The sequence below is a fragment of the Andrena cerasifolii genome, chromosome 4 (genome assembly GCF_050908995.1).
Source record: "Andrena cerasifolii isolate SP2316 chromosome 4, iyAndCera1_principal, whole genome shotgun sequence".
Lineage (NCBI taxonomy): Eukaryota > Metazoa > Arthropoda > Insecta > Hymenoptera > Andrenidae > Andrena > Andrena cerasifolii.
Window position 1 is genome coordinate 5,744,974 of NC_135121.1, and position 22,760 is coordinate 5,767,733.

Sequence of the window (22,760 nt, forward strand, 5' to 3'; positions counted from 1 at the left end):
TCGAGTCAGAACCTGTTCGCCGAGCTTTGAGATATTTTTATCGATAATTGTTTATAAAAACTATAAAATATTTTTCTATCTACAATTTAAGAACTATGTCTTTATCAAAAAATAGATTGTTTAAAGAAATTATAAACCTCGAGCCTGTTAAACAGATGAAAGCCTCTGTTCATTCTGCAGTTTCATATGGAACTGCAGTTGGAGCAGCAACAGCCATTTCTGGTATCCTTGGTGGATCTAAGGGACTTGTAGCTGGTAATTATCGCCCATGTTAAATACTTCGATATAATGCTTATTTATTTTATAAAATATACGTAATGAAAAGGTTTCTATTTTTAGGAGGTATAATCAGCAGTTGTATAGCCGGGTATATGTCACGTGGAACCTTGAAATCTGTACCAGACATACTTTGTTACGAGACCACTCCAGAACAAAGAGAAAAACTGGTGCAACTTATACTTGATTATCTTACAAAAAATCATATATATACACTTTGCGAGTTCATTCAGTCTATGAGAACTCGTAAACAGTTTACAGAAAAAATAATAAGGATAGTAATAAAGTTTGTATCCGAGATGGGGTATAAATGTCATAAAGCATGATGAAAAACAACAAACATGTATGGTCTTTAACGTTTAAGTACTTTTCATTAAATATATAACTGCAATTTACAAAAGTTTGTGTATTAAATATATTTGTATCAAATTATGATGTGGGAGTATATGTGACTATAACCTTTAGTATCCTTGTGTTTGAATTTATGAAAAAGTAATAATAAATAATGAGAACGTATACTTCTCAAATCTAAGGCGCTGCATATTCCTACATTACTTTCTGGCACTTTTGTACGTCAGTGTCAGTGTTTATGTACGTCAATGTCCCAATTCCTGCTCATTTAAAAGTAACTCATCATAAAGGTGTAAAAAATTTGTTTGTGATCAAAATTTGCAGAGTAATTGATTAATTCTTTAATAATAAATCAATCAATTCAAAAACTATTTAAAAAAGATATTTCAAGATGTTTAACTATTAGTAATATATAGTGTTATATTTAGATTGAATTCTTTAAAATTATTGAAAGTAGAGATGTACGTTTATTTTTGTACTAGCGTCCCCCGTGTCGGCTTCGTCCGAGATATTAGCGTGACTGCTTCATGTGTATTAGAATTAATATATTTTAAGGAAATTAAGTATTTTGAAAAAAAGGGTTAATTTCCTCATGATATTTCGGAAAAGATTATCTCCTACATTCTCTCCTTTGGGAGATTTATAATATACCAGGCGCTTCTTCGTTCCATGTTAATAACGCATTTTTGAGACATGCTACATGGCCTATGTCCGTCCTAGAGTATCTAGGAATAACGAGTTAAAATTTCAGGAAGATCGGTTCTATAGGTCTTGAGTTTTGCGCGAACATAAAAATCGACCTTCTCTTTATATAATAGTATAGATGTACATTCTTAGGAAGTACTTATCTGCGTAAATTATACGCATTTGAATATTGAGTTACTTCCACATTTCTCTCTTTTTTTTTTATTAATTATTTTGCTTCCATCATTCATTTTTTAGAATTCGCATTGTAATCCATACGAGTCTGTTATATAATAAATAAAACATTCTTATCACATTCTGAATTTTTAAACGAGATAAAATGTAAATTGGTTATATTCATATAGTTCTCAGTAAATTAAATGAAATTCATTCACAATGTGTACACGAAAACAGAAATGATAAAGGATATTTTGTTTATAACGAAGGAGAAAGATAAGGACAGAAAATACAACAAATGTATTGATTTTATTAATCTTTCATTGCTAAAAATGATGCGTATCTATTTCTAACACTTTGTGATTCCATCGTTTCGATCGAACCAGGCAACATAATGATTTCAGGATTTAACTAATACAACACCATATTCAAATGAATAAATATATATTAAGTATGGTAACAAAGTATAAAAATGGTTTTATTCTCAAGCCTGTTTTAAAACATTCTCAGATGTCTGGTTCAGACATTCTCTTTTCTTCCACCCAGCACATTATGATCACAATATTACGATGACATGATGCACAATCTTTGTTTTCCTTATAGATGCGAAACAATTATGTGCAATCGACAAAATTGTTTATTGCGTATTCATTTACGATTTTGATTGGATACATATAATATCATTCTTCGAGTTCAAAGGGCTGTGGTTCAACATTTGATCAGTATTAAGTAATTTTGAAACGTGCTCCTGTACCTCTAGGTACTGTACATCCGCGCATTTCTAGTCTGCGGATAGTTTTTCTTGCCGTATCGAGTTTTCGTTTTAAATCAATTCTAGATCGTTCTGATCGTGAAAACATTCTTTCCAAAATTGCCAGTCGATTTTTAAGCACAGCAACCCTTGAAGAGTCTGTATTCGTTGCTATTATTTTTTGCCCGGGAATACTGCTTTCAAGAGGTGTTTGTTGCTCTTCACGTTCTTCCTTTAATTCTGTGACCAATTGTGTAATGTCACTATTTTCTGTGTGATTTTCAGCATCACTTTCTCCACAATTCTCAGCAATATCCTCGTACAATTCCTTTTTTGTATCATCTGCATTAGATAAAAAAAAAGGTTTGAAATTTTAATTATTCGAAAATTGAAATTTAACTTCTTCAGCTGTATTTTCAACAGGATTATTACCATTTGATGCACTTAACTGCACAGGTTTCAATTCATTCTGCATATTGTCATGAACAGAATGGGAATCACAAACACGTAAATGTGTTGCAGATTGCTTAAATAATGTTGGTGCTGCAGTTCTTTTTAACTGACGTTGTCCTTTGCAATTTATTTCCCACATTTCTTCAGAAAAATGTGTCTGTAAAATTTTAATTTCATCTATTACTAAAATCAAAAAGTGTAACATATAACTGTTTCAATGCCGCCCAGTGCAATCGCGCTATTCATGTTTTGTGTCCCAAACAATTGTACCACAGCCCTAAATCGTGATTTTCTCAGGAGTAACTAAAAATAGCAAGATCAATCTGTATGCCATTTTTGAACTTCAACACCAATGCAATCGCACTGCTTGGCACTTTTCAACATAATTCTTTTTAAGACCCCTGCCATTAAGATGCTTAATAATGATCACTTCAAATAATTATTATATGCATTTGTTACTATAAAAATGAACTAAAAAGTGAATGATTTTTAAAAAATAGGTTCACATTTGTAATTAAGAAACTAATTGTAGAAATAGTTTCTAAGGATCCTTTAATGTAATAAAACGTTATTATTACTTTACTTACTTCACATAAGGCTGCACTAGGACCAGCTATCCAATCCCCGCGATTGATATTTTCAATCCAAACTTTTCTCCTCTTATTACATTGAGGAATTCTGCACATTTTATAACCCTTTTTGTCGGAGTTAGTGCAATAATCGGCGCAGCAGCCAGGCATTTTTACGCTAATCAGAAAAATATAAGATGTTAAGATTTGATATATTGCATGCGTTCAGCGAACTCAACCGTTGAGCTGAACTACTGAAAACTTAACGGTGATCAGTCTTGGTTCTTTGATGCCGACTTGCTCGCGAAGGAATTAATTACTGACTACTCTTTAATTTTGCTTGGTGAAAATTTATATTGGTGTTTTGAACTTTTCTCTTTATTCAGGCATTTTTTCGGGTTGAAAATGTTAATTTTTCATATATTTTTTTAATTGAAATAAAAATACATGTTTCTGTCCCAATTACCGTGCCCTGAAAAATGCATTATCCCTATTCCCGTGCCCTTTTTTTGAATAGCGTTCCCGCGGTTAGGTTATGTCTTTGAACTTTAAACTGTTCAAAACATTTTGTTGCTGTAGAGCAAATGTTTTTATGTAATTTTAATATGACCTTTTCATTACAAAAGCAAAATATGTACAAAACAACCGAAACTGTTAAGAAACGAAACAAAGATATTTAAAGATTGATCAAAGGTTGGACTTTATTGTAACATGTCTGTGCTTTTACAACGTCGGTGATGAATTGCGAGGCGAAGAAACAGGCTTCTTCGTACGTTCGTCCCTCTGTTTTTAATCAATACCTTGTTTTCCGAGCGATAAGAAAGGAGGCGAAGACAAATTTCTAATGTAATAAACTTCATCTTTAACTTTTTAAAGTTCGAATTTCGCGCTTAAAGAGCTTGCGCTAAACGCCGCTAGGGCGAGGATCGCAACTCGCAACACTCGAAAACAGGAACACATAATTTATTATATTCATTTTATTACATAAATCGAAAATTCCTACGGTCGTGGGCGCGGACGATTTGGGCGTAAGTGGAATTCGCCCATACTATTTCCTCGCGAAATAAAAGTGTTCTAGACGGGAATCACAGTGCCCTAAACCATGCTCACGAAATACTGTAGAATTGTTCGCCGAAAAAAAAGTCAATCATGTGAAGTCGAACACTAATCGAAGGCGCGTGGCCATAATCGAATGAGTTCTATAATGGGCGAATTCCATTTGCGCCCAAATCGCCAGTGATTTTCGTTAAGCTAGGTTTTCCTGTACGCGACTAGACGCAACGTCAAGAATTTCAAAGTCGATTTTCTCGAAAATGAAACGCGATATTAAAAAAACTTACTCTTTCTTTTTGACTTATAACAAGTAAATAAATCCAGAAAAATATATACAATTTTTTGATATTGTGCTTCATTTTCGAGAAAATCGACTTTGAAACTCTTGACGATGCGTCCAGTCGCGTATAGGGAAACCTACCCTAACGAAACTCACACGCGATTTGGGCGTAAGTGGAATTCGCCCAATATCGATATTTACCACAGTTGCTTTCTTGCTGCTTCTTGCTTTTCATTGCTTCAGTCGAAACATAAATACTTAGAATGCAGGAAGTGTAAAAAGTTTTGTTTCTTTAAACGGACACTAAGTATTAATGAAATTCGGCGTACAATATAATGTTAATTGAGATATTGTGAACATTGTACTATTAATTGTATAATGACGCAATTCATTCATGCACGGTTTTAATTTTTTGTTTACATTAAGTTAACCTCTAAAATTATGGATATTCCGTCTCCTTCGAATATAAACCATGGATTTTCTCACAGTACTGATGGATTTTTAAACATACCCATTGAATCCACAAATTTGGATCCGTTGTCCACCAAACGTAGAAGGTGCTTATCAATGTTTATTAACTTTCATGAATTAATTATTAATGCCATTTCACTTCGTGTACCTTTTTATTTATAAAGAGAAAGCTGATTTTCAAGTTCTAGAATCTAGAATGAAGTAATTCACGAGCATTAAAATATCAATAATCCGTACATTTAATAACATTCTTCAAACGTGAGTTTCACAGAATGAAAAAATAACTTATACTATGATTATTGATGTACGACACATTTAACAGGAAATATGCATAATTGGGACACATTCTTTATTTATAATAATTTAAATTTAAGGTCAAAGGGAGATTCTTTGAGTTCGATTCTATGAGCTTGATTTTTGAGTTGAGAAACTGTTTTGAATATAAATAATCATTTTAGGTAAACTACGTGTGTTTTTTGTTATAGAAAATATCAAAAAACCTATACAAGTAAATATAAACAAAGGTAATTATTTAGAAGTTTTCCATCCTCACCGATTTCAATGATTTTTGGATATGTTATCAAGATGAAGATTCTGAACAACTTTTTCCTATACATATTACCGCTGCAGGACCTTCGTTTCCGAGATATTTGCGAGAAACTTCTGCTGATTTATTCTGATGCAATGCATTCCACTTTCCAACTTATCCTGGGTATTAGTATTGGTTCGGGCTAGATTAGTGCGGGGGGCGCGTAAAGCACGATAGCGAACTGATGTGAGTTTAGAAATTTGAACCAGAAACTTGCGGATGCCCGTTAGCACCCCGACTCATATCGGTTCGCTATCATGCTTTACCCGCCCCCCACACTAATCTAGCCCCAACCAATACTAATACCCGGGAGAAGTTGGAAAGTGGAATGCGTTGCGTCGGAATAAGTCAAAAGAAGTTTTTCGCAAATATCTCGGAAACGAAGGTTCTTTGGATTCCATTTTTATATTTTTCAGTTGTTCATAAAGTAATTTACGTTTTTAAAGATTCTCGAAATTCTCGGGATAAGTTATAACTTGATATATCAAATCCCGGGTGTTTTAGAATCCAAAAAAACAGCCGGGATCCCAGGATTACGATTCCGGGATTGAATTCCCTAATTGTGTAGTAGTAGCAGCAGTTTTTCGCGAATATCTCGAAAACAAAGGTCGAGCGGCGGTAACATGTATAGGAAAAAGTTGTTCAGAATCATGTCCTCGACAACATATCCAAAAATCATTCAAATTGGTGAGGATGGAAATCTTATAAATAATTACCTAAACAAATTATAAATAATTGAAAAAAGACTATTTTGTTTCCTCCATTCTCGATATTATTTACAGTTAGTATGTTATTTTCATTCCGAATGAATTTATGTATAAGCGAATGTTATTTTGTTGATAACTAATATTTGGCGAGCAAAAGATGTATCTCTTGATGTTTCCCTCTTCTATATATACAGGGTGTTCAAAGGAAACCATTTAAAGCTTTAGGCGTTTATAGTATTCACTGAGAGGAATACAAAATGCTGAACACGTTGGTCGCTACGTCACCCATATCTGGTTGACGACCAGAGCTTGGAACGGTCCCGAAAATAACTGCTTAAAACTGTTACATAAAGGTTCCGCTTAAAACGGTTATGGACAACTTTTATTCCAAATAACTGTTATGAAGAACCGAAATTTCCAACTAGGTATTATCTGTTTCGGTTGCGGTTCCTATTTCCCTCTTCATATCAGTTCCACAACCGTTATTTTTTCGGTTCTATATTGGTTCCGAACCGGTTCCAGAATCGGTTCTTATATCGACTTTTCCCTAATTGATATCATTCATTATCATAGTTGTAGATCGCTGTAGGTGTTAATCTTTTTTACGTAATCCTTATAGAAACATGAGAAACTTTTAACTTTCCATTCTGAATGATATAGTGTGTTTGAATGTAAAAAATATCTAGCTGATTTATTTATTTCAGCGCTTTATTATATATGATATGTATAAATGTTTCTTCTTTTGTAAAGAATATGCACATATACAGTAGTGGAGACCAGGGCTAGTTGATACAGGGGTAGGTTGATACAGACGAATTATCTCGACACCGTATCTATGTAGCTCCATTTGAGCGGGATATGTGAAGTTTGTTGTTCAATTCTTTATTACGATTCAGCGTACGTCTGTGTACCTTGACGTTAACAATCGTTTTTTAACTGTTTTCGTTTATATGGAGAAACAGTAAATAGTTTTGATATATCCAAATTTTTTCATTCAGTTTGTGTGTATTTTCTCAAGTTTTCGCTTACTATATATTAAAGAGGAAGGGCCAAAGTATATTTTGGCATATTTGATATTAAGTAATTAATGCAAACAAAAATTAAAAAAATTGCAAACTGAGGGACGTATCAACTAGCGCCCGGTCTCCCCTAATCTGCAGCTACAATAGTTAATGATATCAATTAGGGAAGAGTCGATACAAAAATTGATTCTAGAACCGTTTCGAAACCGATGTAGAACCGAAAAAATAACAGTTATGGAACCGATATGAGGAAGGAAATAGGAAACGTAACTGAAGCAGATAATAGTTGAGAATTTCGGTTCTTCATAACAGTTATTCAGAATAAAGGTTCTTCGTAACCGTTTGGAGAACCGAAATCGATATTATAACAGTTTTCAAGCCCTGGTGACGACTATGTTCCTGCAGGGGCCCTGTCACCCATTTACGGGTGACGCTCTTCTTCATCCGATTAAATTGCTCTGGCTACATTTAAATTTCATCGTATGGCTCTTCCAGCTTATCGCGCTGTTTACACTCCGAGTTCGGATTTGGGCCCTTGGAGAAGCTCCACTGATTCACGCTGGGCGATCAACGTGTTAATCAACATAGATCCTGAAATCAATCCTTTCTGTTTGAAACGCAAAAGGCTGTCTTCACATTCCCAGGAGATGTTCAATGCGTCCTCCTTTCATTGGAGTAGAACATTCACATCTGGGGGTTACAGATCGATGTACATTTTCAAGTATTCCTGCTCTGTTTTATATTGTCTGACTTATATGCCCTGTTGGTTATCGTAAGGCCACTACATTATTTATTGCGTACGAGTACTTAAATTCTTTAAGTATCCCTGCAAGAAGGAATCTAGCGGGTTCAAGTGAAACGATCGAGGAGACCATTCTACTGGATCTCCTTGCCCTCTCCACCTTTTACCGCAGATTAGATTTAAGTGTTGTCTGACATTTATTGAAAAATGTGGTAAAGCCATACGCATCATTTCTTTCGATATGGAAAGACTGGTCCTACAAGTTGGTCTTTTAAAATTCTTCGGTTTACATTCAGTGTGCTAGGAAGGGACTCGCAAAGTACACTTTACACTGGAAGGATTGATTTTAGGACCTGTGATGATTCAGCACTTCTGACTCCTTTCTGCGAGTACTATGAGCACCTAAAGTCTTAGACCTTACTTTTTCAACACCCTGTGTACTGTCTTTTGCAGACAAGAAGGCGCCCGGACGCTGAGCAGGACGAGGGGGCTACTTTGCTCGCATTGGCCCACACGACAACGTCGACCAATGCAAAGTAAGCGAACGGGACACAGATGGTGGGAGCCTTTGCGAGCGAAGTAGCTCCCTTGCCCTGCTCAGCGTCCGGGCGCCTTCTTCTCTGCAAACGACAGTACATTCTATTTATTTGAAGTCATGGTACAACCAGAGAAGGAATGACTTCGTGTGCAACAGTACATAGATACTATGGAACAAAACTCTTTTCAAGGCTTTAGCTTTAAGGATAAATTTAATTTCTCTTAGTTTTGTAATCATACTTGTCCATTTAAACCAGGGTTGACTCGCGAGCCACCTGGGGCATACCTACCGGACTCTGACGATCGCAGTCAAAAAGAGGAGGAAAGAAGGAGGAATCCACTGCGATCAGCGTGGCAGCAAGGCGGAGGTGCCCCTGGTGGCTCGCGAGCCACCAGTTAGTCAACTCTGATTTAAACCATCAATTATTATCAAAGTACCACGACGCCAGGATCAGGTAGCGAAGAATACATCGGTGTGATTCTTATTGTGGGTACTTGTATCAGCAATGTTTCTGACTGTAACTTGTTAGAAGCTTATAATTCTTATAAATCAATTTTCTTAAGTTTAAGGGATTGCAGAATCTTGTCAGGTTTTTGTACAAGCATAATAACTGTCTAAGGCAGGTCCGTCCAATGTTTGCTCGTGCCCTTGGAGAGCACACAGCGGGTGGTTTGCGAGCGAAGGCAAGAGCGACGGTTGTTCCCCATCATGGGGACCTTTCGCTCTTCAGGGGCCTGGCTCGGTGCCTTCAAGAGCGAAGAGCAACTCGCGGTTGCTCCTGCGAGTAAATCCTTGGACAGGCCTGGTCTAAGGCATCATCTGGCTGATTGTGTTATATTGAAATACTTTTTTGAATTATGTGTTGTTATTGTCGAAATTGCAGCTCTTCACGGACGATAAAACGCAGAAAGTTTGATGATGAGCTTGTTGAGACAACATTCAACTTACAACCACCAGCTACGAGTACAAAATCTGCGTCCAGATCTAGAACCGTTTCGATTTCTACCGCTCCAATGGAATCTATTCCACAGCAGAACGTACCAAGTCCCATTCAAGTTTCTGCAAATGTCTCTCAGTCGGATAGATGTAATCGACGAGCAAGCAGACCAGGGGGGTCAAGTGCTCCTGGGAGAAAGAACAAAAAGAATAAAAATCATTCGCATTCGGTGAATGCCACAAAAGATTTAGGAAGGTGGAAGCCTATGGATGATCTGGCGCTGATCACTGGTGTACAACAAACAAACGATTTAAGAATGGTATTTGTTTGAATTTTCTTACAAATGTTTAGAATGCTAATCCAAATTCTCATATTAATTTAACGACGCTGCTTCATTAAATTAAAAGAACTTAAGTGGTAATATTTATTGGTGTGAAACAGGTTCACAGAGGTACAAAATTTTCTTGCCGTTTTACGTTGCAAGAAATACAACAAAGATGGTACGCTCTGCTATATGATAGCGCAGTTTCGAGAGTGGCGGTACAAGCTATGCGTAATCTACATCCAGAGTTAATTGCTAGTGTACAAGCCAGAACTCTATACAGTAAACCAGAAGAAGATCTTCTTGGTACTATAAAATCGGTAATTAAATTTCGTTTTACTTTAATAAAAATGGTTTCAGTTTTTCTTTTCTTTTCAACTATTTTTACTAGTGATTATGTTACATATTAGATTTTAATTTTTAAGGAGTCATTCTGATAATCACGCCGCAAAATTCGGCAACATTCAGGCTTTTTTTTAGTGAATACAATGAATAACAATGCCAAACTTTTTTTTCATTTATTAATCTATTTATAATGTATACGGGACAATTGTTTAAATACCGTAAACTGGGGTGTACTTTGCCCACTTTTGAACTTGAAATAACTTTTTTATCACTCCTAGTGTATTAAATTTTTTTTTGAAAAATACTATTATACTGTAGATGGTGTGTAGATTTAATTAAATAGGCTTTTAAAAAAAATTCTTTACTTAAACGTACACTTTAAAAATACCAAAAACATGGTGGGCAATGTTACCCGCTCAGGTGGGGTGTCTTTGCCCACGTGAAATTTTTCAGTGAAAACATACCTAAAACTCATTATTGAGTTATGATTGAGCAATCGTTCTTATTCTAATGGATACATAAGACTAGTATTATCGAAACATGTTTTTTAAAAAAAAAATTATTTAAAAAAGCCTTAAAATGCGCTCTGGGTATTTCACCCCACGCCGAAGCCCCTTTTTTTCGTCATGTCATGAAAAACCGGCCCCATCGGGCGCACGAATTGTGGCCGTCCTAGTCATCTGAAGCGAAAGTAGCAAAGATTTTTTAAAACTATATGAGTGTAGTTATCGCCCAAACTAGATGTAACCAAGTCCGGACATTGTTACCGAAATCGCAGCTGTTTAAAAATTTATATTTGATTTTTTCGACTCTTCTTGAGTTAAAACAAGGTGTGGGGGAGGTTGTATTAAAACTATTGATATAATTCTAGTTCAGGCTATAGGTACACATTCACTTTGAATGTGTGTAAAATTTTAGCTCAATCGGTCCAGTAGTTTTTGAGAAAAATGTGCGCTGAATTTAAAAAAATTGTTTCGAGAAAAACGCGTTTAAAGTTCTTCATGCAGTTAGGACCTATACGACTGAAGTTACAGTAGATAACGACTAATTTCTGTAACTTATCCCTAATCTGCTACACCAGGACCGTAGAGGAAACCTTCCTCAGCTTAAAAAAGCTACCTGTTCTCTGCTGGCAGTCATAGCCTCTTTAGATACAAGGGTTTCACCTTTATATTTTATGCACATATTTTCGAAACCCTAAACTATTAGAAAATCAAAAAAAAATCGAACTTTTGGGTAAAATACCCCCTTAATGATTCGTATGTATACTACAAAAATTAATGCCTTTTACTTTCATTTAGACTTCTCAACCGACCTTGGAAGTGTTTCAAGAACTTGTCGAAGCAAACGCGCATACATTTTATTCTGCCAGAACTGCCAAGGCTTTATTAGCTCATTGGCAATTGATGAAGCAGTACCACCTTCTTCCTGATCAAACTGCGCAAAGTTTACCGAGAGGCGAACATGTTCTTAATTTTTCTGATGCCGAAGAAATGATTAATGACACGGAGTTACTTGAGCAGAAAGATGAGTTAGTGGATGCGGAACTTGTTGCGGCAGATAGGAGAAATAAAAGAGAGATAAAAGTATTAGAAAATGAATTGGGTAGATGGCAGGTCCTGGTTGACAGTGTGACAGGTGTAAATCCACCAGATTTCGATAATCAAACCTTGGCGATCCTTAGGGGAAGACTTGTTAGATACTTAATGAGATCACGAGAGGTAATTTTGTACACTGATGTTAGTAAAATATTTATAATAAATTTATTTACCGATTCACTGGTTTGCTGATTTTTAAAATAATTTTATTATTGAAACTTAAATATTTCTTAGAATTTATTCGGTGGAATGGAATTATTTGTAGTTTGTGTTTCTCACAAAGCTTTCTTCATTATTCCTGTGTTTCATTGTATTCTTAGATTACTGTAGGCCGTTCAACAAAAGACCACAATGTCGATGTAGACTTGACATTGGAAGGACCGGCATGGAAAGTTTCACGAAGGCAAGGCACTATTCGTTTAAGAAATAATGGAGACTTTTTTCTCTCGTCAGAAGGAAAACGACCAATTTTTGTAGACAGTAGGCCTATTCTTGCTGGAAATAAAATGAAACTTAACAATAATAGTGTAATTGAGGTAACAAGATTTTATTTTTCGTTATGGAATATAAAATTAATTCCCAACTTGGACAAGACGCGTAATGCTTTCTAAAAATTCTCTTTTTTCAGATCGCAGGTCTCAGATTTATATTTCTAATAAATCAGGAACTTATTTCTGTCATACGTCAAGAAGCGGTCAAACTGAATTTGAAGCCGTGAACATACTATTTCATTCCTTAATTAGTACTCAACATTATTATGAGCAGAATGTTATCTCGTACGTATTTATTGCATTACACAGAAGCTTTACATAAAGTACAGTACAATTGTTTAATTAAGATAATAATAAATTTTGCTCAATTTTGTACATAGCAGTTATTTATTTTCTTGTTAATAATGATATTCGTCCGAATAATTAAAATTTTCATTTCATTCATACATCAGTATTTCTAAATAAAGAATTAAAGTCCAATTGTCTATATAAATAAAGCTAACGAAATCTAAAATAAATTAAATTATCCGAACTCAATCTTCAACTCTGTAATCGAGTAAATTAACTGTTTTAATTTAGATAAATTTGAGGCTTCATTTTCAATTTAATATGTAAGTATCTACAAGAACAAATTAATTTTGAAACGATTCTTTATTATGCACGAGAATCCACTAATTATTGAAGTAGTGTATTACAGATCAAGTATTGAAAGATTCAAATAATTAGTCACTTACAAGATGCTCAAAATATACTTTTTATAAATCATTTTCTATACTTTGCAGGAGCTTTGATGTCATATACAGTGGCGGACGAAAGAAATTTTATAACATTTAGAATCGCATAATTTTTTTAGAATTGGTCCAAACGACGAGTTTTTTTTTGAGAAGCTAAGATTAGTTTGTTAACTGACGTGTTTCGTCGTTTTGAAAAAAAATGCAATTTGTTGGAATAGTAAAAAAAAATAGTAACTATCGTTTTTTAAATTTTTTTTGTGAGCCTGTAATGGAAATTCAAAAAACCCGTTTCAAGTTTGAAGTAAGTATACATGCCTAAAATTTCATTAAAATCGGTTAACATTGCTTTGAGCTAGAAACACTTAAAAATCGCAGAAGAAGGTCGAAAATCGCTGATTTCGGGTTTTTAGGCATGTATACAACTTACTTCAGTCTATAAACAGGTTTTTTGAATTTTCATTACAGACTCACAAAAAAAGTTTAAAAGATTTTTTTTGTTATTCCGACCAATTGCATTTTTTTCAAAGCGACGAAACACGTCACTTATCAAACTAATCCTTCTAGCTCCTAACAGAAAACTCATGTCGTTTGGACTAATTCTAAAAAAGTTATGCGATTTTAAAAGTTGTAATGTTTCTTTCGTCCGCTACTGTACATTAGGGTGGCTCTTATTTTCGACTTTTAAATTTTCTTCAGGGCACCCTCCAGAATAGTTCCAAATAATTAAAAAAAAATCCGTGTAAAGTTTGAGCTCGATGGGATAAGGGGAAAGGGTGCCTCTGGGACCTTAAATATTCAAATATATAATGATTTAAATGTTTAAGGGCCCAGGGGCACCCTTTCCCGTTATCCGATCGAGCTCAAACTTTACACGGATTTTTTTTTAATTATTTGGAAGTATTCTGGACTGGAGGGTGCCCCGAAGAAAATTCAAAAGTCGAAAATAAGAGCCACCCTACTGTACATATATAAAATAAATCTTCCTTTTTTGAAGTCGGTTAATAAATACCAAAATACACTAAATACCATGTAAATTCGACTACATATTTTTAACGATGTTGGCTTGAAATCCTGTAAATTAATTTTATATGTGAATTCATTAACCCGGCGGGAGGCGCACCCCATATTGTAACACAGGTCGTCGCTACCGGGTGAAAAATACCCAAAATTGAAACGTAAAAAACCACGGTTTCAGAATATTTTTTTTAACTTTGTAATTTTTATGTCAAAGTACAGTGTTTTAAGAATCAAACAAAATTTATGAAGTATCTTAAAATCTTTATTAAAGTTCTTTAAAAAATTGTAATAAAAACTCAAACAGTCTTCATATTTTCGCAACTAGCGCCTCTGTGGTAAATTTTACCCAGTAGCGCATCCCGCCGAGTTAATAATTATACGATGCTACAACTTTTTTCAATGATATCTACTGAATTTCAAGTAGAAATTCAGCATCTTTTTCCGGTGAGAGATCACTCCTACTGCCAATATGACAGGACTTTTGGATTATATGGAAAGCAAAAAAAGATGCGGGAAAGAATCGAGACCGAAGGAGAATACGTGGAACTAATTAGAACGGCGCGAAATCCCCCCTTCCAGATGGTAGATGCCACAAAAATTGAAGTAAAAAATTACGACAGTTTATTGATGCCGGACAAAGATTTACAGAAAATAAAAATAAGTCAAATCGTACATATCATTTATTTTACCAATGGGCAAGTAGATGTTTATTATAGTTATAATGGGGAACCAACTACTGTAAAAATTAAAATATCTATTGGAGTGGAAGATTTGCAAAAAGCGTCAATGGCAGGCGGAGTAGGAGTGACTGCTGAAAAACGTAAAGACTTTGAAAATTTACTAGAATATTGTACCTCCAGAGGACAAGATTTCGGCAAAAAAAATTTTAAGCACGACATCAGTCAAAAATAAAGTGTGTAAAGAAGCAAAAAGAAAATGAAAAAGGAAAATTTATAAAAGAACAGAACCGAAACATGGAGTAGATACCTTACAACGTGTAAATATTGTAAATATTGCGTGTAAATACTATAATAAAAATGTTACTAAATATTTCGAAAATAATATCGCAATATTTTTTTGTAATATATAATCATATAATAGTGAGAACGTCATGTCTTTGCAGTGTAACGCGATTGTACGCAGCTGCTGACTGTTGGTGGCGCGCGAGATTTATATATATATCATCATATCTTCTACAATTATTTATTAATCAGCGTGAAAATTGGTGAAAATCTTCCTTGTATATTAAGGAAAAACTTTGTCGCTGCAAGTTACATGTACCTCAAAATTGCCTCAATACTTTTTAACGACGAACGTTGAAAAACATAGGTTATGTCCAGTATGTCTTTTTAATTAAATATTATTACATTTTTTAACATAAGGGTTTTGTGCATACATTTTACGGCTTCGCTAGAGTTTTCTGAAGTTACGTTGTAAGTCTCATAACGATCCCTCAATATTTACTCAAGTTATCGCAATTTATGTTTAAAGAAACACTGATTTTGGACGATGAAAAATTTCTTGTTTATAATTTTTAGCTCGAATAGTAATGATTCGATAAACAGACTGTAGATAGAAAAAATGTGTGTCGTGACGAGCTTTACAACACTATATTTTTTAAAATACAGTTTAACAACATTTAATTTTCCAATATTTCTTAGCGTTTGGACAATAATTTTTCCCATTCTCGAGCGCTACTTAGTCCCCATCCGAGCCCTCAATTATAATAAGAATTATGTCGGATTTGGTATCATTTTCATGGGGACAACATAAAATAATAAAGAATCGTTCGGTGTCACTTTCGTGAAGATCCGTTGAGAAGAACGGAAGTTGACATTTTTCACTTCTTAATGGCTAATGCTACATATCCTTGTCTTCCCCTACGCTCGAGCGTCGAAACTCATAAAACTCAGTGACACGTGAAATGGGAGGTGTGCAATTCGCCTACCACCCCGAATAAAAGGTATTCTCCGAAACCTGAAATTATCAATTTATCCGGGTAATGCTGCATTTTCGTTACTGCCTCGGCGTGAAAATGCGCCCATGCCATAGGACCGATGTACCTAAAGGCCTGATGACAAAAGTCGTCGCTGCAAGTCGAAGAATTAAAATGCATAACCGGTTCCAGGGCATACACTTTTATGGCTGCATGTACTTAAAGATCAGCTTAAAAAATTTGCGAGGTAGCATGTCTTATAGCTTTATTATGTACATAGTATAAATGTAAAACACGGGGTGATTCACCGCAGCGTGCCACCTAAATCACTTGTAAACTTTTCGTTATATGAGAAAATGGTTCAAACGAAAGTTGTATGGTATCAAGATGGGCACACAGTGTAATAATTTGTGATTTGCTATTTTGCTTTTTTATCGAGATATGAAGGTCACCTTGACTTTTTTAATCGTAATGGGTCAAATTTGACCCTGCCATTGGAGAGAGAGTTGAACGCTGAGTAAAAATCTATTAGAGTATATAGGTCCAAAAACTAATAATTACTAAGATATTCATTAAATGATTATTAATGTACAAGTGCGTAGTAAACGATTAATTATTACATTGTGCCCCCCCCCCCCCCCATTGATACCATACAAATTTTGTTTGAACCATTTTTTTCACATAACAGTTTACAAGTAATTTAGGTGGAACGCTTAATTTAATTTTAAGAATTTCGTGACGCATTTCGCCCTTTCTTCATCTCGATGAAGTGGGTAAAACAGTTTTTCGACTTTTAGTTTTATTACCCCTGCGGTTTCACGTTTTACATACAATTCGCAAAGGAATGTCGATGATCTTGAGATTGAAAAGAATGGTTGACCGTGAGAAAAATAATGGACTTCTTTTTGCACCTCTGAATCACGAAACTTTTTTCATGGCAACATCCTTTAACCTTTCGAAATAATGAGCATATTCGTGGTTCTTGTTGGAATATCCCATGTTATCGTGCTAGAAATAGTATTGGCACTTACATTCGCAAGTAAAGAAAATTTATTTGTAATAAAGTACATAATCATTAAGACTCAGGACGTTACAAATGTATTCGAAAAGGTTTCACATTTTTATCGTCGAATTTGCAATTTTCTTCCGTGATTACCACCAACCGCCTCTTCCTCCCCATGCTCTTCCTCCCCAACCCCAACCCCAACCGCCTCTCGATCCGCCCCAGCCGCCTTGCCATCCACCATAACGCCATGGTCTGGAATATCTTGAAATAGTAACAATTTGTCTTAAACACGTGGATAAATAAATTTTGCATTGAATTGAAAAAAAAATTGCTTTCAGCTGCACTGTACTTTTAACTTAGAGTTTCAATCTCTTACGTTCATTATAGATGCGAGGCTTTCTTTTCTTTTTAAAATAACAATAGCATAATCAAAATTATTTTCAAGAATGATCCTGTGGACTATTTATTTCCAGGCAGGAATAGATTCCTTTTTAAACGATTTCATTTAATTCCTTGTCAAGTGAAATTTACAACATAAAGGCTGTTCGCAACAAAACTCTGACTACTGATTGTATAAGACGAAGATATTTCTCTAATTTTCCACACAGGATTCGATAACAAAAAAATAAAAAAAAACTGTATGTCACTGAGAAAATCAGTAGCTCTGTTCTTATTACAGTATATCCGTAAATAATATGTACAATCTATATTGAAATATTTTGTTGCGTTAGAATAGCATAGTGATATTATCATAATTTACTCTCATCAACTAATTCAATCGATTTACCCCCAGCCGGACGCATCTGCCTCTAAGTCGTTAGCATTATTTGGGGATGGTTCAGCCTCCGCACGATTGACTGCAGGGGAATCCTCCAGGGAGGCCACCAACACCACCATCAGGAGAAGAAGTACCTGAGCGAAAAAGAATTTTATATTTTTTATGCTGACGAAGAATTAAAAGAAGTACATCGGTAAAAAAAACAATACCACTTTCTTGTTTTGTTCATTTCGTATCGTTTTTCCTAAGCACGTTTACCTAGAGCTCCACTTGGGTATTAAAAATGAAGCTAATCTGTACGCGTAATCCAGTATCTGTTTTCTTCAAATTCGTTTAGTGTTTCTCAAGTAAAAGGAGGAAAGAAAAGGTATATAATTATCTGGATGACCAATATTTGGTCAAAGATGATCTTCAAAGGAGGCTCTTACTCGCAAAATTTTCCGACACGCTAATAATTATTTAAGCACACACACAGTGGATGATTGTTTACTCACCAAATGCACTGGTCGCGGCATACTGAGGACTGAGATCGCATCGGCCAGGACGGGGTTTATATACGTGTCTTGAAGCACAAAGACTCACGGGGAAACCCTGGTACTATGCAACATCTTCAGAATAGATTGGAATAAGAAAAAAGCGGCAAACGAACCACATTTGGAGATTTTTATTGTTTCGTTCGACAGTTTATGCGTAAGACGTTTGCGAAGCATTCGGATCCGTTGCTGGGAGTGCAAAGTTTATGACGTGATTAAAAGTTACTTCCTTTAATACTAGAAACACGTATTGACTTCGCCTGATGTTTAGAATTAACAATCAGTATGTTATCTTCCTGGCACATAAATGTTTAATGCAGTTAACTTAATTTCTATATTTTGCATAACAAATTCGTCCGCCTATCCCCGTGTGATAGAGGTGGACGTGGACTACGGATGTATTATTCATTTTGTATATAAAAATGTATATAGTTTGTACGCGTGCGAAATTAATAAATATTAATGTACTACTAATTCTGAGAAAAAAATGAACCGCTGCGTTGGTAGACTAAGTAGTATAGCAAATCGCAAATCTGACGCGAGAGGGAGGGACATTTTGTTTAATACAATACTTTTTCACTTAATTTTAAACAAAGAAGGAGTCAATATATTAAGCGACTACGCGCCAGTTTCAAGGTAGGCAGGTTGCATTCCAGTTCTCTTGAAGCACAACTCGTTTATTTTGTTTAAGGGTAGGGGCAAATGTCTATCTATACTCTTTTTTGGCAGCATAAACATTGCCAGAGAAAAGATATCGCTGATTCGATTTTGCAAGGATTTTATAACTTTCGGAATTTATAGCTTGCATTTCAATTTAATCGGAAAAGAGTTGACAAGGTAGTAGAAAAGACTGGATATATTTCGATTTAATATCAACGTTTGGATGAACCCTTTGTAATATATAAAAATTAAGTTTTAAGTTTCAAGTGAAAAAAGCGTATGGTTATTTTTTTTTTGTCTATAAGAGTGTTTTCTCTTTAATCGTTTTCTTCTAAGAACGATATGTTAAATGAAAAAGATGAATAAACAACCGGATTTTTATTAGTCTGATAAAGCTAATACCGCGATATTTTGATTATTTGATTTCAACCCTTGATCTGCAAGGACAACCCAATAAATGAGCATTTTAAATAGCGCCCGAGATTAAGAATATTTGTGTAGTGTAAATAAAATAAATCGATTATCTCGAATTTACATGAGAAATGGCTCATAAGGAGTTACGTAAATGCTATGAAAACATTCAGATAAAGAAACTGTATATTGAGTAAACCAATGCAATGCGGAGTTCATTATTCAAAATGATAACTCCTTTTAAATAAACGATAGTAATGTTACTTTGGTCGAAAAAAAAACTGAGCTATAAATGATTTTATGGATTGCAATTTTATTAAAAATTCCGAATTAACAAAGGTATAAAAGAACGATAGTACAAGTAATCGATAGCATGAGGGTTTTATTTACTAATTGAAATCTCTTGTAAGAAATATTTATGCTATTTATTTCATTCAAACACAACTGTAAACAAAATTTGGGAAAAATATTCATGTGTGCAGGTTCCTGTTTCTCCTAAAAAATGATTATGTAATCATACTATATAGGCGAAAATTTAAATTTGAATTTCCAGGTGGCCCGGGTGCGGGATATTTATCTTCTGATTAACCAAACACGACTATAAAAAAAAATTGGAAAAATATTCATGTTTGCAGGTTTCTTGAATATTTTTCCATTTTTTTTTTATTACATAATCATTTTTTAGGAGAAAAAGGAACCTGCATACATGAATATTTTTTCAAAATTTGTTTACAGTTGTGTTCGGTTAATGAAAAGACAACTATCTCGCACCCAGGCCAACTGAAAATTCAAATTTAAATTTTCCGCTCCGCCCTAATATAGAATCACCCTGTATAAATGAAACGTACGCAAAAGGAGCTATAAATGAAGGGTGATAAAGAGTCCCAAGGCTGGTCATTTTTCTCCATTGAGGGCCATTACAAAATGTAGCCGGGCGTATTTTCAGTGATCCTCAGTACATATACTAGCTTAAAGTAGCCGACATTGCCCGTGCTTCGTACATGTATTTGTAACATCAGCATTAATATTTTAAAATTAACTGGCGCCTCCATTAATTATTTCGCAGTGATTTCTTACATATACTTCATTACCTATTGCTTACGTATATCTATACATAGTAAAAAATAAAGTCTCCGGTAGGTGTCTCTGTCTGTTTGTTCGGGCTAATTAATATCGACATCCACTGGACAAACTGCGATGCGGCTCCCATCACCTCATAAACCATTCTCAACAGAGACGGGCAATAAATTATTTTAAATAAAAATTACGTACACAAAATTTGAGTACTGGTTTATGAACGCTGACATTCGTGTGCGAGCATTTATTTATTTAGTAAAAAATAAGGCACTGGGAACAAAAACGGACTAACCCACGTTGACAAAATTAGTATTTCCTATTTTATATGATTAGTAGGTACATACAGCCTGTTGGAATACAAAGCACATAATGCGTATTAACCTATGACGAAAGGAAGCCGAGGAGTGGCGATTTTAGTGAAGTATTCCTTGAGAATCGGAGATGGGCAAAAAAATTTATTTATACTATTTTTTTTGTACACAAATTTTTATTTAAAATTGTTTTAAGGAGAGGAGAAGAGATGTATAAGAAATATATTGAAATTAGTTATACATTTCCGACTAATTTTTTCATGTACTATTTTACTCAATTTACATTGTACAATTACCTTATTGGATTTTATTGCTAGTGTGAAGTTGGTATGATGTTATGAAGTTGATGTGCACTGTGCTATTATTAAATATTATTACAATTAGATCCCATAAAAAGTTCATAAAAATTCTGAGGGAATATTCCAATTAAAATGAATTGTCGAAATTCTAGCTCAGGCAGATTTTTCCAATATTTAACAAAAAACATTAAAATTATTAAAATTGTTCAAGTCTCCAGTATGTATGTAAAGGATTTCTTCAATTATACTTTTTACGTCTTAAAGTATTTCTTGCAAATTTTGAATCTGATTCAATTTTTAAACGATTATTAATTTTTATACACTTTTAGTAAGATACAAATCAGAGTATTGTAACATAAACAGCGTCATACAATAGTAATTGAAAGATGATAAAACATGAGTGTTAAAAATATTGATCTTTTAATTTGGAAAAACATTAGAATGGAATGTATTGGAAAATGAAGAAAATTAACAAAGACGAAACTGAAGTAAAGAGAGGAAAGAAATTGAAATAATGGGAAGATACAATATCTCTTGCCCAAAGGCAAACTAAAGAAAAAGTGAAGCGTTTAAAAACATGGAAGGAAATAAAAGGAATGAAAAGAGGAGTCAGAGGAATAAAGGATGAAGGTCAGAATGCTGACAACTGAAAAAATTAGAGAGCAGTAAAAGAGCAAAGAAATAAAGATAGCCACGGGAACACATTGGGAGAATAGTAATAGTACAAATACAATATATATATATAAGGTGACTACCTAATATCGCCACTTGCTAGATCTCGTAAAGTAACCTCTAAAATTTATCGGTTATGCACTGAATTTGTACCTAAACATATGTAGGAAACATACTGTAATTGCAGCATCATGTGATCAACAATTACAGAGAGTGAAGTATTTTAGTGAATCTTAATAGTGCAAAAATTTATTGGACTGCCACAATTTTACATCACATTCGGAGAAGGTAAGTCTAATAATTCCGTAAATGCAAGAATATCTACTAGAAAAACCTAATTAATGATGTACTTAAGGACTGTAATCGATTAAAATATTTTTTATAATGAAAATAGCGTTTTTCTTTTAGCAGTATACGTGTTCTCAATACCGCCTACCGGAGAACAATGGTTTCGATGTTATATTTGTTACAGGTGAGGTCACTAAATGTGCGGAGCAACCGAAATAACCATTATTTGTCCAATTTCCGAACACAAGAAATAAAATATAAAAATCCTGTTTCTATATTTTTGTAAAAAAAACATTTTTTTAAATCCAATCCTAATCAAAGATTGATAAAAAAAAACATTTATAGAGCAAGAAATAATAAAAGCACCTGTGAAAATGACTTTAAAAACTCATATATACATGAATTAATCAATATTTTTTGAGTTAGTGATATCAGGTACACTTTTTCAGGACCCGATTTTTGCATGTCTTACATTTTTTGAGTTCTAATTAAAAATTTGTAGGTTTCAACGATTCTAACTTATGCTACATGAAAGATAAATAATTTCTCTTTATTTTGAAACGAACTGCATGCAAAAATATCAAATACTATTCAATTGACAGCGATTTAACTTTTGCCTGGCAATGTTAGGTACAGTCACCCTAAGACATTTTGATTGGAAATTTTGATAAATTAAAAAAAG

General features: G+C 34.2%; 3 protein-coding genes and 1 long non-coding RNA gene across 4 annotated transcripts; 2 read left to right on the forward strand and 2 right to left on the reverse strand.

Moving 5' to 3' along the window:
- Positions 1-19: 19 nt before the first annotated feature.
- Positions 20-709, forward strand: LOC143367985 (uncharacterized). The gene is made up of 2 exons (XM_076810277.1): positions 20-255; positions 340-709. The coding sequence occupies exons 1-2, from the start codon at positions 96-98 to the stop codon at positions 600-602; spliced, it is 423 nt and encodes a 140-aa protein (XP_076666392.1). The 5' UTR covers positions 20-95; the 3' UTR covers positions 603-709.
- A 1,100-nt stretch (positions 710-1,809) lies between these two features.
- LOC143367606 (uncharacterized) lies at positions 1,810-3,534 on the reverse strand. The gene is made up of 3 exons (XM_076809586.1): positions 3,280-3,534; positions 2,672-2,849; positions 1,810-2,581 (listed from the first exon to the last, which is right to left on the reverse strand). The coding sequence occupies exons 1-3, from the start codon at positions 3,430-3,432 to the stop codon at positions 2,214-2,216; spliced, it is 699 nt and encodes a 232-aa protein (XP_076665701.1). The 5' UTR covers positions 3,433-3,534; the 3' UTR covers positions 1,810-2,213.
- A 1,271-nt stretch (positions 3,535-4,805) lies between these two features.
- On the forward strand, positions 4,806-12,731 carry Rcd5 (microspherule protein Rcd5). Its single transcript, XM_076809855.1, has 6 exons — positions 4,806-5,151; positions 9,547-9,919; positions 10,042-10,242; positions 11,569-11,988; positions 12,186-12,401; positions 12,494-12,731. The coding sequence occupies exons 1-6, from the start codon at positions 5,036-5,038 to the stop codon at positions 12,581-12,583; spliced, it is 1,416 nt and encodes a 471-aa protein (XP_076665970.1). The 5' UTR covers positions 4,806-5,035; the 3' UTR covers positions 12,584-12,731.
- A 3,570-nt stretch (positions 12,732-16,301) lies between these two features.
- LOC143367758 (uncharacterized) lies at positions 16,302-18,428 on the reverse strand. Its single transcript, XR_013085088.1, has 3 exons — positions 18,322-18,428; positions 17,837-17,961; positions 16,302-17,310 (listed from the first exon to the last, which is right to left on the reverse strand). It is a non-coding gene; the product is annotated as an uncharacterized LOC143367758 (long non-coding RNA).
- Positions 18,429-22,760: the final 4,332 nt, after the last annotated feature.